This window comes from Canis lupus, chromosome 27 (assembly GCF_011100685.1).
Source record: "Canis lupus familiaris isolate Mischka breed German Shepherd chromosome 27, alternate assembly UU_Cfam_GSD_1.0, whole genome shotgun sequence".
In the NCBI taxonomy this organism is placed as follows: domain Eukaryota; kingdom Metazoa; phylum Chordata; class Mammalia; order Carnivora; family Canidae; genus Canis; species Canis lupus.
The window spans coordinates 43,630,747-43,645,887 of record NC_049248.1 but is presented as its reverse complement, the minus strand read 5'-3'; the positions used below and the strand labels follow the sequence as shown (position 1 = coordinate 43,645,887).

The 15,141-nt window shown below is 50.3% G+C and overlaps 1 protein-coding gene across 3 annotated transcripts in view; it reads right to left on the bottom strand.

The window, feature by feature from the left end:
• Nucleotides 1–522: 522 nt before the first annotated feature.
• ACVR1B (activin A receptor type 1B) overlaps nt 523–15,141 on the bottom strand; it is a 35,937-nt gene continuing 21,318 nt past the window's right edge. For all 3 annotated transcript variants that reach the window (XM_038577720.1, XM_038577719.1, XM_038577721.1), the window contains exons 4-9: nt 14,530–14,760; nt 11,371–11,538; nt 10,163–10,319; nt 8,822–8,946; nt 5,128–5,258; nt 523–3,703 (exon numbers count right to left, since the gene is read on the bottom strand). In XM_038577720.1, coding sequence (XP_038433648.1) covers nt 3,578–3,703; nt 5,128–5,258; nt 8,822–8,946; nt 10,163–10,319; nt 11,371–11,538; nt 14,530–14,760 — 938 coding nt within the window. In that variant the 3' untranslated portion in view covers nt 523–3,577. The remainder of the gene's footprint in view (nt 3,704–5,127; nt 5,259–8,821; nt 8,947–10,162; nt 10,320–11,370; nt 11,539–14,529; nt 14,761–15,141) is intronic.

Below are 15,141 nucleotides of genomic sequence, written 5' to 3'. Positions count from 1 at the left end.
GCCTCTAGGGTCCCAGCTACACTTGAGCTTCCATGACTCGAGGACTTGCTACCTTGGGTTCCTGTGGCCTAGAGAAAGACATTCACCGCCACCCACACCCTGAAAAGCCGAGGAGCCACAGAAGGCTCCCATCTCAGTCACCTAAGTGCCCCCGGTTCACATTTACTCTCTCGTCGACAAGGGGCAAGGCCCAGACCGAGCAGAGCTCTCCGGCTGCCTTCGAGAGTCGGTGGCTGGGGACGCACCGGCATCAAGACCGTGTTCTGTACACGGAGAGAAGCTGAAAGGCACAAGCAGATCCAGACAAAGCCCAATAAAAGGTGCTCCCTCGCACAGGCCAGGCCGCTCCCTGCGTTTCAGGGAGGAAGACACCCGTTCCGACCAGCTCCTCTTCCAACGAGGACAACGGGACCAGCCGTGACTGGGTGGTCACAGCACCTCAGGACGGCCGCCCCGTTCGCCTCTCCCCCAAGAGCCGGGCAGTCGGTCTACACGCACGAAAGACAGAGGACGCCAGAAAAGCTCTGTGAATAAAACTTTAATAATGTACAGCAGAAATTGGACAGGCTCATTCTTATATTAAAACAAAAGATCTCCTATATTACAACTTATTTACATTTGCATACTGAAGAGGTAAAGTGTCTAAGTGGCTATTTTACAGTCCTTTCTAATAAAATGTACAAAAACAAACAGAAGTACCGAGAATGCCGTTCGGGGGCCTTGATGGCGACGTAAGAACGGGCTTGGACTTGGTCTGTGAATCCAGAATCCAGAGGTGCAGGTAGCCCTATGGATCAGGGTTAGCCCCAGGGGCCAAAAACCACGGCTTCGGGCTTTAGTGTCCCCCCACCTCTCTAACTCCTAACTCTTGGTGTTGAGAGTGGCGGGGATGGGGGTGGGAGCTTCCCCAAAAAACTGCTCACTCTTCCCCAGGGTGTGAGGCCAGAAGGGCCCCCTGGGAAACAGGCTAGTGGCTTGGGAGTCCCTGGGTCGAGGAGTGTTGGCAGATCCCAGAGGCTGGTTGTGACTTTGGGCACAGGAGTCTAAGTTCCATTACCGCCTCTGCCCTGCCAGGTTCTGCTGCAGGGCAAATGTGGGGGGATCAGCAGGGGTGGGGCAAGAAGGTCCCCCTAATGACACAATTGGTATTCAAGGGAAATTAGTCAGTAGCCAGTAAATTGGCCCAAAGGGTGAGGCGCAGATCTCCTTTAATGCAAGGAAAGAAGCAACACATCAGGAAAATAAATAGGAAGACCAGGAGCATTGGGGAGACCCCCGTAAGCAGGGCGAGGCTCGCCCCTCCTCCACAAGCTTTGGCAGAGAGTCACTGGGCTGGAGGCGGGCGAGCTCTCAGGCTGCAAACACCATCCGCCTCCCCCGGGGGCAGGAGGGAGGCTGGGAGCGAATGCCCGGAGGGTCTCGCTGCCCACCACCGGGCTCTTTGGGGTGGGGAGACAACCTGCTCCTCGGTGGTCTTCTCTAAGAGCAATCGTTCCAGGCTCAAAAGGCTCTCAGAACCAACTATGCAAACTTCTGGTCTTGAAACAGGCACCCACTGACTTGAATCAGCCCCTTCTTCAGTGCTCCCAGAGGAGGACCGTCGCCTGTCTTGCTCACATCTATATATTCCAAGTGCCCAGCACAGTGCCTGACACTCGACAGGCACTCGGCAAACATCTGTTGAATAAGAGCCTGGAGGAAAAGGTGCAACCAGCTGAACGATGCACAAAAGGATAGGGCCCTGATGCAAAAACCACTCACAGAACTGGGGGCAGGGGGTGCACAGTGCAAGAGAGACTAACCTCCGGGGCAAAGAGGGAGGAACTCTCACTGCTCAGTGGGAACAGGCTCAGGTGCAAGGACAAACATTTCCAGTGTGATTGAGCTATGTGCGTTTGATTGGAGCACTTTTTTGTGGTTGTTTTGTAGGAATTTCTTTAAAAACAAAGAGATTGAGAGGTAATCATCACATAGAGATGGTTTTCCTTTTATAAAAACTTAACAATATTAAAAAAAGTTAAATTCAGACCCTTCCAATAAAATTAAAAAAGAGAGAAGGAAGGAACAAAGGAACGAAGGAACGAAGGAAGGAAAGAAGGAAAGAAGAAAGAAAACCAAACCACTCCAGTTTAAAAGTTATGGCTTCAAGGTTATTATATACCTAAGATATGCTGACCAAACCACCACCCACAACCGTGCTTCTAGGCATCATTAAATACTATACTCAGGTTAAAATAACAGGTTTGGCTCGGGCTGTTCCCTTTCCTAGGGCCCCTGAAGTGGGTGCAAGTCTCACATCTTCCCTCCACCGTGATCGGATAATCCAGTAGAAGACCCATGCAGATGCCTCCCTCCCACCCCGACTCCCTCCCCACTCCTCGCCCCCCCTTCCCTTCCCCACCCTAAACCCATCACCACCAAAAATATACACTGCTGTTTCCAGAATCTGGGATATGAAAGACAGATGTGACATTCCAATCGGAGTCCCAGGATCTGGGCTTCAAAGCCCTCCGCCCTCCCTTGATGCCATTGAGGACGATGCCCTTGGGCTGGCTCATTTCCCACGGTTGCCGCTGATCACAACACCCGAGACTTCCACTCAGATTCTTTCCCTGCCCACCCCCGCCTCACACTTGGACCCAAAAGCCTCGCCTGACATGGACAGCGGGGCCAGCTTTGGTTCCACGGTCTGAAATAGAGGCGCTGACACGGGTGGGTGGAGCAGCCTGCTGGGAAAGGAGTCCCACCGCGGGGGTGGGGGTGGGGGTGGGGGTGGGCCGGGAGGGAGACCTCTGGGAAGGGCACCAGGGAAAACTGGACGCTGCTCACTACTGCACAGAGGCACCAGCACGCAGACGGCATGACGACCACACCCTCGACCTGCACATGCACAGAAAGCTCAAGCAGGTAAGTGCGCACCTACAGACACACACGTACACACACACACATGTGTAAGGGCGTGGCACGGACCAGGCACAACAGGGGACGCACCTCGGCACATGCACACACGGCTGGACAGACAGGCGGCAGATCCCGTCTCGGCTGGCGGTCCCTCCAGGTGTCCGCGGCGGCAGGAGGGGCGCGGGGCCCAGAGCTGCCTGGGAGAGGGGCCGCCCGGCGGCGCCTCCGGCCACCTCCACCTCGGAGTGCTTGGGTTGGTCCCTGGAGGAAAACCCTCAGTGCTGCTCCGCACTGGGCCCGGGCGACGGCACCGGCACCGGCACCGGCGACGCTGGCTTCTCCTGGGTGCCCCCAGGCTGCCTGCCGCCACTCCTGACCACCCGCCAGGCGCTGGGTCCGGGGACTTCCCACCACAGCCAGTCTGAGGTGTGGCATCGAGTTCTCCACCCTGTCCACTCTCAGAGTCTCCATGCCGTAGGAGGTAAATATAAAAGGTGTCTGTGTCTCAAACCCAACATGGGAGTGACGGAGTCTCCCGGGCTCGGTCCCTCTTTCGGGCCAGGGCTCCTGGCCACAGAGGGCTGGGCAGAAACGAGAGGTAGGCCTCCATCGGACGCTCCGCACGGCAGCTGCGCGTAGTTCCCGCTGCCCGGGCCGCGTGCAGGGAGGGCGAGGCTTAGATCTTCACATCTTCCTGCACGCTGAGCTGAGACAGGGTCTTCTTAATGCGCAGGGCGGTCAGGCGGGCCGCGCCGTTGGCGTACCAGCACTCCCGCATCATCTTCCCCATCACCCGCAGCGCCTGCGCGGGGACCACAAGGCCGTCAGGGACCCCGCCCCGGGGGCCTTCCTGAGCACCGTGTCTCCTGGCGCTCAGCAGAGCCTGGCCCGGTCCCCTCCCTGCGGCGCCTCCCTCCACGCCCACCGGGGCCCTCCCCCGGGCCTGGGCAGGGGAGGCCTGCCCTGCGAGCGCACTCAGCCGGCCCGGGGCTGGCGTGCTCTGCATGGGGGCACCCAAAACAGCAGGGCTCTGAAAATCCGTGCTGTCGGCCTGGAAGATCCATCTCGACGGTTCTGGACTGTATGAACCGGGCACAACACGGACCCAGCCTGGCACGAGTACGTGCACGGCTGCGACCCCACAGCTCACAGATAGACTGAAGGTGGAGAAAAAACAGGACAGGAGCCCCCGCACAGCAATCCTGTCAGGGGCGGGAAGGTACACGGCCGCTGCACGGTGGTCAGGCCAACAGATGGATCCGGACGGTCGCCTACGTACTCTGCTGGCTCCTGGGCGCCACAGAAGTCCCCAGCTGCTACTCTAGGCCACTGGGTTTCAAAATGTCAAAAACTGACTGAAGAGCGTGTGGGACAGGGGCAGCTAAAGACCAGCTCTTTCAGCCTCACCCTCATCCTTAGAAACCCTGACCTGAGGGTGTTGAGAAACATTTTGGAAAATGCTATTATGCAACAGGAAGACAGCACCTCAAATGTGAACGAAGGGATTTCGTTCTTAAATGCAGAAATGCCCTCTAGTGGTTCTAGTCCCTAAAAGCAGAGCCTCGAGGGCAAAGGAGGCCCGCGTGTACTTGGCTACACAAGCCCTGTGCCCCTTGAAGACTCGAGGACCCCAGAATGCCATATTCATAAGAAACCTATGCCATAAACTTCCATTTCCCCCCAAATGCTGCCTCTGCCCCACTTCAGCTGCCTGCTCCTCCAAATTCCAACCCTCCAAACCCTCAATCCTTCACACACTCCTCCCTCACAGACCTGTCTTCTGGCTAAGTCCTTCCTGTGATTCTTCTATACCCAGGCTAAGCTTCTTTTACGGATTCCTCTCCTGGTCTCTTGTACAGAGCTCAGCTCCCCTCTGTGGTAGCAGAGCCATGTCTCTAGTTAGATGGGTCTAAGAGGCCCCACTCAGTCTTTCTGCCTCTTGTTGACTACCTCTTGGCTTGGTCCCCAACATACAGATTTTTCTTCCACTAGGCTGTCCATTCGTAAGAGGACCTACAGGCCCAGGACAAGGCACCATGGACCCTCAGGGCTTAGTATACAACAGCATGTAGTACTATATAACTGACACACTCAGGGGTTACCTCTGGGCTTGGCCTCCTTGCTGGGAAACCCCTTTTTTACTTTTTTTTTAATTAGGAAACCCTTTTTCTAAAGTAGAAAAATCAGGCAGATGGAAAAGCCACAGGAGGCAGGGAAGCTTCCTACCTCATAGCTCTGCCACCAGTTGGGGATGTTGGGACGTAGCTTCTGGTCACACACGACCTTCCGCATTTCCTCAATGGAAGGGTCAGAGGGCACTAAGTCGTAATATGGCAGCTGATATTCTTCATGGACTCCTGAGAGAAAAGAAAAGGTCCACCTGACTTATCAACAGAAGCAGGGCAGTACTCAAAAATCTATGACAACACTTACACTGCGATCTAAATACGATTCCCGCTCTTCTAAGAGGAGCTCGGGCTCCTTGGAGAGGCGGGCGGGTTCCAGGAATGGGATAAGAGATGCACAAGGTTAGCCAGGAACACCTTTTTCAAAGCAAGCAAACTATCAAAAAATACTAAGGTCATGTCAAAAGGCACCAACTTGAAAAGCTCCCAAGTGGCCAGAGATGAGAACATTTAAGCACAAGACTAATTAATCACTTCAATGGAAGCAAATATTTTAAAATATTTTAAACCCACCAGTTCATGATACTTTAAAAAAAAAAATACCAAAAACTTCAGTCACTTTTACAGGATAAGAGAGAACAAGCTCATTTTTCATTGTTTTGAAAAATGGGGGCAGCCCAGGGGGCTCAGCAGTTTAGTGCCGCCTTCAGCTCAGGGTGTGATCCTGGAGACCTGGGATCAAGTCCCACGTCGGGCTCCCGGCATGGAGCCTGCTTCTCCCTCTGCCTGTGTCTCTGCCTCTCTCTCTCTCATGAATAAATAAATAACAATTTAAAAAAAGAAAGAAAATGGTAAATAAATGGAAAGAATCAAGTAGTATTTTTCCTGCCTTCCCTATTCAAATTACACATCTTGGTAACCTAACAGACAATTAGGGGAAGTTTCTCTTTAAAGAGGAAATCTAGGGGCACCTGGCTGGCTCAGACAGGAGAGCATGCAACTCATCAAGATGTGAGTTCAAGCCCCATGTTGTGGAGTAGAGTTTACTTAAAAAATTTGTTTAAATTAAAAAAAATAAAGAACTCTAGCTAATATTTGAGGATTAATTGGGCTTGGACAAGACCACTGATGGCTGTTAACATCACAGAGACACAAACAAAGAGATAACCAGCATTGTGTGCCTGGTAAGAGAACTTTGGGGGGAAAAAAATCTGTGTGTGTATATAAATGTGTGTATATATGTGTGTGTGTGTGTGTGTGAGAGAGAGAGAGAGAGAGAGAGAGAGGAGATGAGATTCTAATCGTTAGATGTAACTATCACAGGAAATCCACAGGAATGGTAAAACGTGAATGCCACAAAAAGGTGATTGGCAAAATCTAGATAGGAAAACTTTACAGGGCAAAGGACCTGGATTCGCCAATAGACTAAACTGCTGAAGAAAAAAAAGTAGAGGAGGAATCTGTAGATTATAAGAGACTTAAGACGTGTATCAATCAATTGCAATGGATGGACGTTATTTGAACTCTAATTTAAATAAACTGTTTTTAAAAAATCTGGAGGCAACTTGGGAAATCTCAATCAGGACTGATGTTATTTATTTTTTTTTAAAGATTTTATTTATTTATTCATGAGACACACAGAGAGAGAGGCAGAGACACAGGCAGAGGGAGAAGCAGGCTCCATGCACGGAGACCAACGCGGGACTCGACCCTGGGACAGGGTTCTCGCCGTGAGCTGAAGGCAGATGCTCAACTGCTAAGCCATCCAGGTGCCTCAATCTGCCCATGTTTCAATCCTACTTTATTAGCTTCATGACTTTGGAAAAATTACCTAATTTTGCTGTGACACATTCTCATGTACAAAATTATGAAAATAACAGTACCCACCTCTTAGGTTTTATAGTACAGATTAGGTAAGTTCATACATAGTGAGTAGTGAATATAGTACTTAGCCCCAATTTCTGGATGGTGTGAGAAAGAACAAATTAACTTATTCACAGTTTAAGATCTGTGTAACCAGGTTTTTTTTTTTTTTTTTTTTTAAGATTTTATTTATTTATTCATGAGAGACACAGAGAGAGGGAGGCACAGACAAAAGGCAGAGGGAGAAGCAGGCCCCATGCAGGGAGCCCAATGTGGGACTCGATCCCGGGTCTCCAGGACCACACCCTGGGCTAAAGGCGGTGCTAAACCGCTGAGCCCCCTGGGCTGCCCAGGTTTTTCTCAATCTATCTGTATATAATGGTCAAAATATTAGGGGAGCCTGGCTGGCTCAGTCTAGCAGAGCATGTGACTCCTGATCTCAGGATCATGTAGTTTGAGCCTCACGTTGAGGGCAGAGTTTACCTAAAAAATAAATTTAAAAAAATGTTAGATGTCCAATTCCATGAATAATACTTGGGTGCCTGGCTCCATATTGTGAATCTTCCCAAACCTATCAGAGATGGAAAAGGACAGTAAAACAGAAGAGAGCTCTGCTGGGAGACTGACTGGTTCTTTTAAGTTCATTTAATTTTAATTTATTTCATTTCCATTGACCTGAATCTCTTACATCAGAGATAAATGGCTGAAGGAAAGGTTCTAGTGGTTCTTGAGCCTGTTCAGGTGAACAGAACACTTGGAAGTCACTGAATAAAATACTGATACACTAAGCTAGTGACAAAAAATGTTTCCTGCTACATCTGATACTACCTTTTATGGGATTCTGACATGGGTGGGCAGGTGCAAATGCCAAAGATGTAAGAAAAAAATCACAGAACAAAAACCTCATTTTGAGAAAATTCTATGTTAATAAAAGCTGTCTGTTCCACATTCAGAAACTACCACTATTATTTTATCAACAAAACCCCAGCACTGTGGCCTGAGAGCTGGTACCAAAACATACCCACCGCCTGTCATGTAAAGGAGACGCCCTGCATCAGTCCTGACCATTCCTGCCCAGGGCTTTCCCAACCTCCAAGGATTAATAAGGATATAAAGGTATGTAAGGGATATAAGTATATAAGTATCCCTTATATGTAAGGAATATAAGTAAAGGTATATAAGGGATATAATAAGGATAAGGTATAAAAAGGGTAAAAAAAAAAAAAAAAGCAACAACAAAAACAAACAAAAATAAGCCAAACAAGCCTCCAGAATGAGTAGCACAATTTTTTTTAAAAAAAGGCTTTATCAAAAAAAAAAAAAAAAAAAGGCTTTATCTATTCATTCATGAGAGACACAGAGAGAGGGCAGAGACACAGGCGGAGGGAGAAGCAGGCTCCCTTCAGGGAGCCTGATGGACTCGATCCCGGAACCTCGGGATCACGCCTTGGGCCGAAGGCAGACGCTCAACTGCTGAGCCACCCAGGCATCCCATGGGTACCACAATTTAAAACACTATTCAAGAAGGGCATCTGGGTGGCTCAGTCAGTTAAGCAGCTGACTCCTGATTTTGGCTCAGGCCATGATCTCAGGGTTGTGAGATTGAGCCCTACTTATGCTCTGCACTGGGTGTGGGGCCTGCTTGAGATTCTCTCTCTCCCTCTGTTCCCCCAATCATTAGCACACGTGTGCATTCTCTCACTCAAAAAAAAAAAAAAAAAAAAACCCACTATTCAACAGTCAACACACCTTTTGTACAACCACATCTGAAGTTCCCTCATCTATGTGTGATGGGCCGCAGCACTAAACACCCAACATGTTGTAAAAAGAAAGGAGGCAATGAAACACCAGCCCTCTCACGAGCACCCTCAGGTGATCCAGCAACCTGTACTGGGATGTAGAAACAAGAAAAGGCAAAAAAAGAAAGGTACCTCCAGAATTGCATCTCCGAGCAATCTCCCAGTATACGAGCCCGAGGGCATAGATATCAGCACATTTGAAGGAGTCAAAGTGCTTCATGTTAATGGTTTCATCGAGCACTTCGGGGGCCATGTATCTGCAACAGCAAAGGAAACAAGATGATGCAGAGAGAAGGATGATTTCTTTGTTTAAATCCAAGTAGTGATTCAGGGGCCCTCAATGTGGGAAGGCATCACCCCAAGGATGCCCCTTGGGGAGCAGGAAGTGATCAATTCTCTGTACTGCAAACTCCCATGCTTTGGATTCGAATCCAAATCCTTCAGCAGAGGTTGGGTGCTACTCGGCTGCACTTATTTTTTAACCATTGAGATGTATTTTAAGCATGCTTTGATTTCTTGGCAGAAGTATTTGTACAGTGGGTCACAGGGCAGTAACGATCCATAATATCTGGTTGCTGCTGGGGTCTTGGGCTTTATTAAATGTAGCCACGGTGATGGGCTGAGCTTAAATTTCATTCTGAATCTCTTTTGTTATCTTACCTAATTACAGAGAAATGAAAATTAATTCTAGGTGATCATCAAAGTGTCCCTCAGTTAATTAAGACTACTCATGCCACTCTCCTCACCGCACCCCCCCCCCCGTTCGCCCCAAGAAGGTCATCAGGCCTCACACACACTCTGGGGCCTCGGTAGCTGCACTCATTCAGGTCAGGAGGAAGGGGGAAAGCAACAGCACACTTGAGTGAAATGCACTGAGATCTGGCAGGTAAACAGACTTCCTCTTCTGACCCATTAGACGACAGTTGCATTTCTAACTCAGGAAGTCAATCTACAGTCACGGTCCTTATGTCTTACCTCACTTCTGTAGGAGGCAGGGAGCAGGCCCATAATCCTCAAGCTGCCCCCACAGTCTCTGACCTAGATCACCTCTGCTCCAGCTCGGAAAACCTGCTCTCTAACCCCCAGCAGGACCTACTCCCTGCCTCCTCAGGGTCTCCACACGAGCACCCCTTTGGTGGCACCTACTTCCTCTGTCCCAGCTGAGCCTGCTGCCCATCTCCCAAGTCTTCCTGCACATTCTTTCTGTGCTGCCTCTCCCTACCCAATACCATGAACAGCTAGCTAGGTGTATATAGTTCTATGGAGCCATGCTCATGGCACCTGTATCTGTTAGATGCCCCCAGTGCAGCATTCCAGTGTGGGGAGTGGGGTTTCAATTCAGCTTTCAGCTGTCTCAGAGCAAGGGCCACACCTCCTTCTCTATGCTTCTGTCTCCTGTGTAGATGGGAGAGGGTGCCCATGAGCTACTCAGTACAAAGGTAAGGCAAGGGCAGAGGCCCAGGGCCTTCCTACCGTTTGGTTCCCACCCTCTGATTTGGGGCAATGTCAATGGTGTCAGTGACCGCATCATGGCGGACGGCCAGGCCCAGGTCTGCTATGGCGCACATGCCATTTTTCTTCACCAGGATGTTCTTGGATTTTAAGTCTCGATGAGCAATTCCAGGCTTCCCTGGCAGAGAAAAAAATAGGGATCTTTACAGAGAGATAGCGAAAATGTTAAAAACATAGACTCTGGAACCAGACTGTATGGGTCCGAGTTCTGGCTTTGCCTCCCACTAACCCGATAACCCTAAAAAAATCAACCTGACCCATGTGTACCTCTGTCTTCTCTTCTGTAAGATAAGGCTACCCCAGTCCTTACCTCAGGGCAATGTGAGGATTAAATGCACTAATTCAAGTAAGTGAAGTGCTTTGAAAGGTGTATTAGCTCTTACCATTCCTTCTACTCCTCCTCCTCGCCTTCCTGAACTGATACGCTCAGGGTCAGAACTGCCAAGGAATCCCAGGAAAAGCTGCTGCACTGGCTAAGCTTCTCACCATCAAACAGGCAAAGATAAGGACCACTACTGTCACCACAGGGGCGAGCGAGGAACAGGATCCAACACTAATGGCTGGTTTTCTGTCATGGGCGGCAGGAGCTGCTGCCCTGGTCAACCAGGAATCAGCACAGCCAGCACGGCCAGCACAGCCTGCCAGCTTGAGGAGAACCACGATCCCCCAAAGAGCTGATGTTACAGTCAACAAACAAGGAAGCTCGGGGTCTTTTTCCTCCAGAACCTTCCTAGGTTAGTAAAGCCCAGTGTCTAACGCACTATGCAGTCTGTAAGCCAACTGTCCCAACAGTGAACGTGCGGGATTACCCCACTGCTGCTCCTCTGCCCTAGCTGGTTGTTGCTTCTTGGCTCCATTCTTTCACATGTGTATGGTGGGCTTCTGGGGTGACAACTCAGAACGCAGGCTGAGCTCACCACCCAACAATCATGCCTGGCCACCAAATGACAAACAATGGAATCTTTATGTTCTAGAGCCCGAGACGGAGGTTGAAGAAACCCCACTGCAGACACCTCTCATTCTCAAGAAAAACTCAACTCTCTCTCTGAGGTTAGGCCCACCTCCAACCTCATTAAAAAGAAAAGAGTCCTGGGAACTAAATCAGGAATGGTACAGGCCTTTAAAGTCTACTCAATGTTACTGCCCCTCGGCGGGGTCCACTCACTCACCTTGGGTACCCACGATCTCCATGTGCAGGTGTGCTAGCCCGCTAGCCGCAGACAAGGCCAGCTTAATCATCCCCTCGATCGTCACCGTGTATCGGTTAAGATAATCAAACAGGGAGCCATGCTCATGGTAGTCTGAGACGAGCCACAGCTGTGTCCAGGTGCCATTATCTGCAGAGAACCACAGAGGAGTTCTGGAAGAGGCACAACTACCAGCAGAAAGGTTAAGGCAGGAGAAAAAGAATATGTGAACGACACGAACTCCACCGAGATATTCCTGAATCCATGCTTCTTGCCTCCATACCTCCTGAGGCTCCCCCTCTGTACTCATTTCATCTACACTTTTTTTTTTTTAAGATTTTATTTATTTATTCATGAGAGACACAGAGAGAGGCAGAGACACAGGCAGAGGGAGAAGCAGGCTCCCTGCAGGGAGCCTGATGTGGGACTCGATCTCGGGACTCCAGGATCATGCTCTGGGCCAAAGGCAGGCACCAAACCGCTGAGCCGCCCGGGCGCCCCTGCTTCATCTACACTTATTCACCAGTGTGTGTCCTTGAGGAAGGACAGAAGAACAACATACTTTCTTAGACACGCTCCCTTCTTTCTTGCAGGTGGCTCTCAGGGTCAAGAACAAGACCTACTCTTTTTTTTTTTTTAAACTTTTTAAAATTTACTTATGATAGGCACACAGTGAGAGAGAGAGAGAGGCAGAGACACAGGCAGAGGGAGAAGCAGGCTCCATGCACCGGGAGCCCGACGTGGGATTCGATCCCGGGTCTCCAGGATCGCACCCTGGGCCAAAGGCAGGCGCCAAACCACTGCACCACCCAGGGATCCCAAGACCTACTCTTTAGACCATGACTGGCTGCACCCACCGCTGCCAAGGAGGAAAGCTTCGCAGACCCTCCTCTGTGCTCCAAGATCCTGTGAGCACAGCCTAGCCCCAGCAGCTGGCTCATCTGTAATGTTTCCTTTCAGTCCACTGCTCCTACCGAGCCATGAGCTCTCTCCCTGGGAGAAGAGTAAAGAGCTCCTTTGTGCGTTATTGTATTCCAGACTAAAAAAAATGCTTTTCAGTGCATGAAGAGCACAATTCCAAGTATTCCAGAGAGGTCATCTTCTCCTGAGAAGAGCAATGGAAGGTGGACAGTGTGCACTTTTATACGGGGTGGGGGATGAGAGGCAGTGTGTAGTAGGAAGGAGGAAAAAAAACCCAAAGCTGGTAATCTAATTAGGTTATGCGGCTGTCAATAGGAAGATTGGAAATTGGATTGAGATCTCCAGATTCCAGGCTGGTGCTAGTTCCAGGACACTATACTATATATATATCATGCTAAAAAGGCAAAAACGAAGGAGTCCGATTTTCTCCTCCCTTGGCCCTAACGTGAGTTTTTACAGCCAGATCCCCGCGCACATGAACCGCCAGAATCAATAAAGGGAGTGGCTCTTGGAACAGCACCAGGCCTGGCTTCCGGTTGACCAGTCAGGGGTCTACCCAACATACGCTTGCACTCCAACCGGCCCTGAAGCTGCGAGGACCCTGGTAGGCAGTTAAAGTTAAAGGGAAGGCATCTTCTGAGCCTTTAAACTGTAGGTGAAATTCAACTGTCATCAAAAGATGCTGCTGTTTTGAAAAGGCACAGCTTACTCAGAGTAAACACTTTCTCCCTTCCCCTCCTTCCCCTTGCGTTGAAGTCCGAGCCTCTTCAGCTTGGGGGCAGTTGAGGCCATGACCAACCCCCACAGCAATGTGAAGAATCAGCAGTCTGTTGTTGTTTTAGGAAGGAAAAATAAATACTTAGCATCTTCCGTAGGCTTTGTAGACACTAACTTGTAAAAACTGCCGTGTCACGGGAGCAGCCTGGGTCTCAACTGTCAGGGAGACTCTTCTAAAATGTAAGCTGCAAACATCTCACGGCTTTTCTGACTTCAGGTGCACTACCTGGCCACTGTCTGCTGCCCCCCCTCCCCCGCCCCCGCTAGGAGCGTGAGGGCTAGGACTGTGAGTCATTCTTACGTGTGATGATCACAGTGGTCACTGAATGTTCATGAATTAATGAATGAAATTCCAATTACTATCTCAGAATAAAATGTAATCCTCTCAAGGAGGCCCTTCACTCCGGCATCCACTGCCCCCCACCTAGAGAGCGTCCATATTACTTGCGAGGTTCCAAACCTCTACACGCGCGTCTGCAGTGTCCTTCTCGCTGATTTTTCTTCTTGACCTTGTCCTCGATCAAGCTCAGGTATGGCCTCCCTGACCCCTATCTCTCTCCCAATTCGTGCTCACTAGAACAGCTTGCTGTTTGATTACGTCCTGTATCAACCATTAGTTTACTTCTCCTTTGCTGGTCAGCAAGGCCCCCTCAAAACAAGGACGTGCCTGGCCACACAAGAGGGACTCAAAAACTAAAGAAAAATCGAAGGGGGACGCCCAGGTGGCTCAGCGTTTCGCGCCTGCCTTCGGCTCAGGACGTGATCCCGGGGTGCTGGGATCGAGTCCCATGTCGGGCTCCCCGCATGGAGCCTGCTTCTCCCTCTGCCTGTGTCTCCGCCTCTCTCTCTCTCTGTCTCTTATGAATAAATAAAGAAAAAAAAAAACATTAAAAAAAAAAGAAAAGAAAAATCAGAAGGGAGAGGAAGGAGGAACCAAGAGACCTCAGGTCCAGGCAGTCCACAAGCCGAGCCTGAGAGACCACAAGGTAACATTCTGGGGGCAGCCAGGTCATCCCTGCTGCGCCTGCTGCACTACAAGCGTGTATGATGCTGATTGTGTCACAGAACGCACATCCCATACTTTTCTGGGCTATTCTTCTCTGGCAGGAGTTGAGGCCACAATTCTTCATTCCAGTGATTTTCAAGGTCAATTAACTGGAGCCCCTGCCAGGACTACGCTGCTAGGAGTGCGGGGAAGGGGTGTTAGGAACAGGAAGTGAGCCGGAAGGGTGAGGGGTTTATCTTGTTTATCTGCTTAATGACTGTTTGCTTAACAGCCTGGGTTTCTATATAAGCTTTCCACAGAAGAGAAGCTGAAGGACCGTCGGCTTATTCAGATTCTCCTTCTACAGGTAATAACTATGAAGGCAGCCCACAGGTGCTCAACTTCGCCAGTCACCCCTCCACCTGGGGCTGCTGTTGGCTCCAAACCCAGCTCGTTACCTTTATTGTCAGCAGCAATAAATCCAAGGATGTTTTCGTGGCGCAGCATGACCGTCTGGTATATCTCTGCTTCCCGGAACCAAGACCGTTCTTCACGAGAAGAGAAAATCTTCACAGCCACATCACCACCCCTCCAGCGGCCGCGCCACACTTCCCCAAATCGGCCCTTGCCAATAATCTCCTGTAAAACGATGGTTCGGGCCACGGTGCGCTGGACGAACAGGGGCAACCCTGTGGACCAAAAAACAGAAAGAAAGCGGACATTGTAAATTTTGCTAAGCTTTGCAACTCCCACTCTCACTGCCACACTGGAAAGGCCATGACCACACAGTGCCTCCGCTCTGCCCCGGTCCACCGACCAGGGAGAGCTGCAGCCACTGCACCACGGCCCGGGGAGCCAGCAGAGGGCCAAGCAAGGCCGCGACTAGGAGTGAGTGAACACAAGGAAGGGAAACGCATGCCATTAGCCGTGCCTTATCTAAGCCATTTCTCCTTTCAGTTAGTACGGGCGACAGGTTTGCACACAGCATCTGACCAGATTTGCCAACCATGCAGCCAGCCTCCCGCGGGCCGGTCCACGCACATCTGCTTTATGCTGACTGAAGAGGGAAG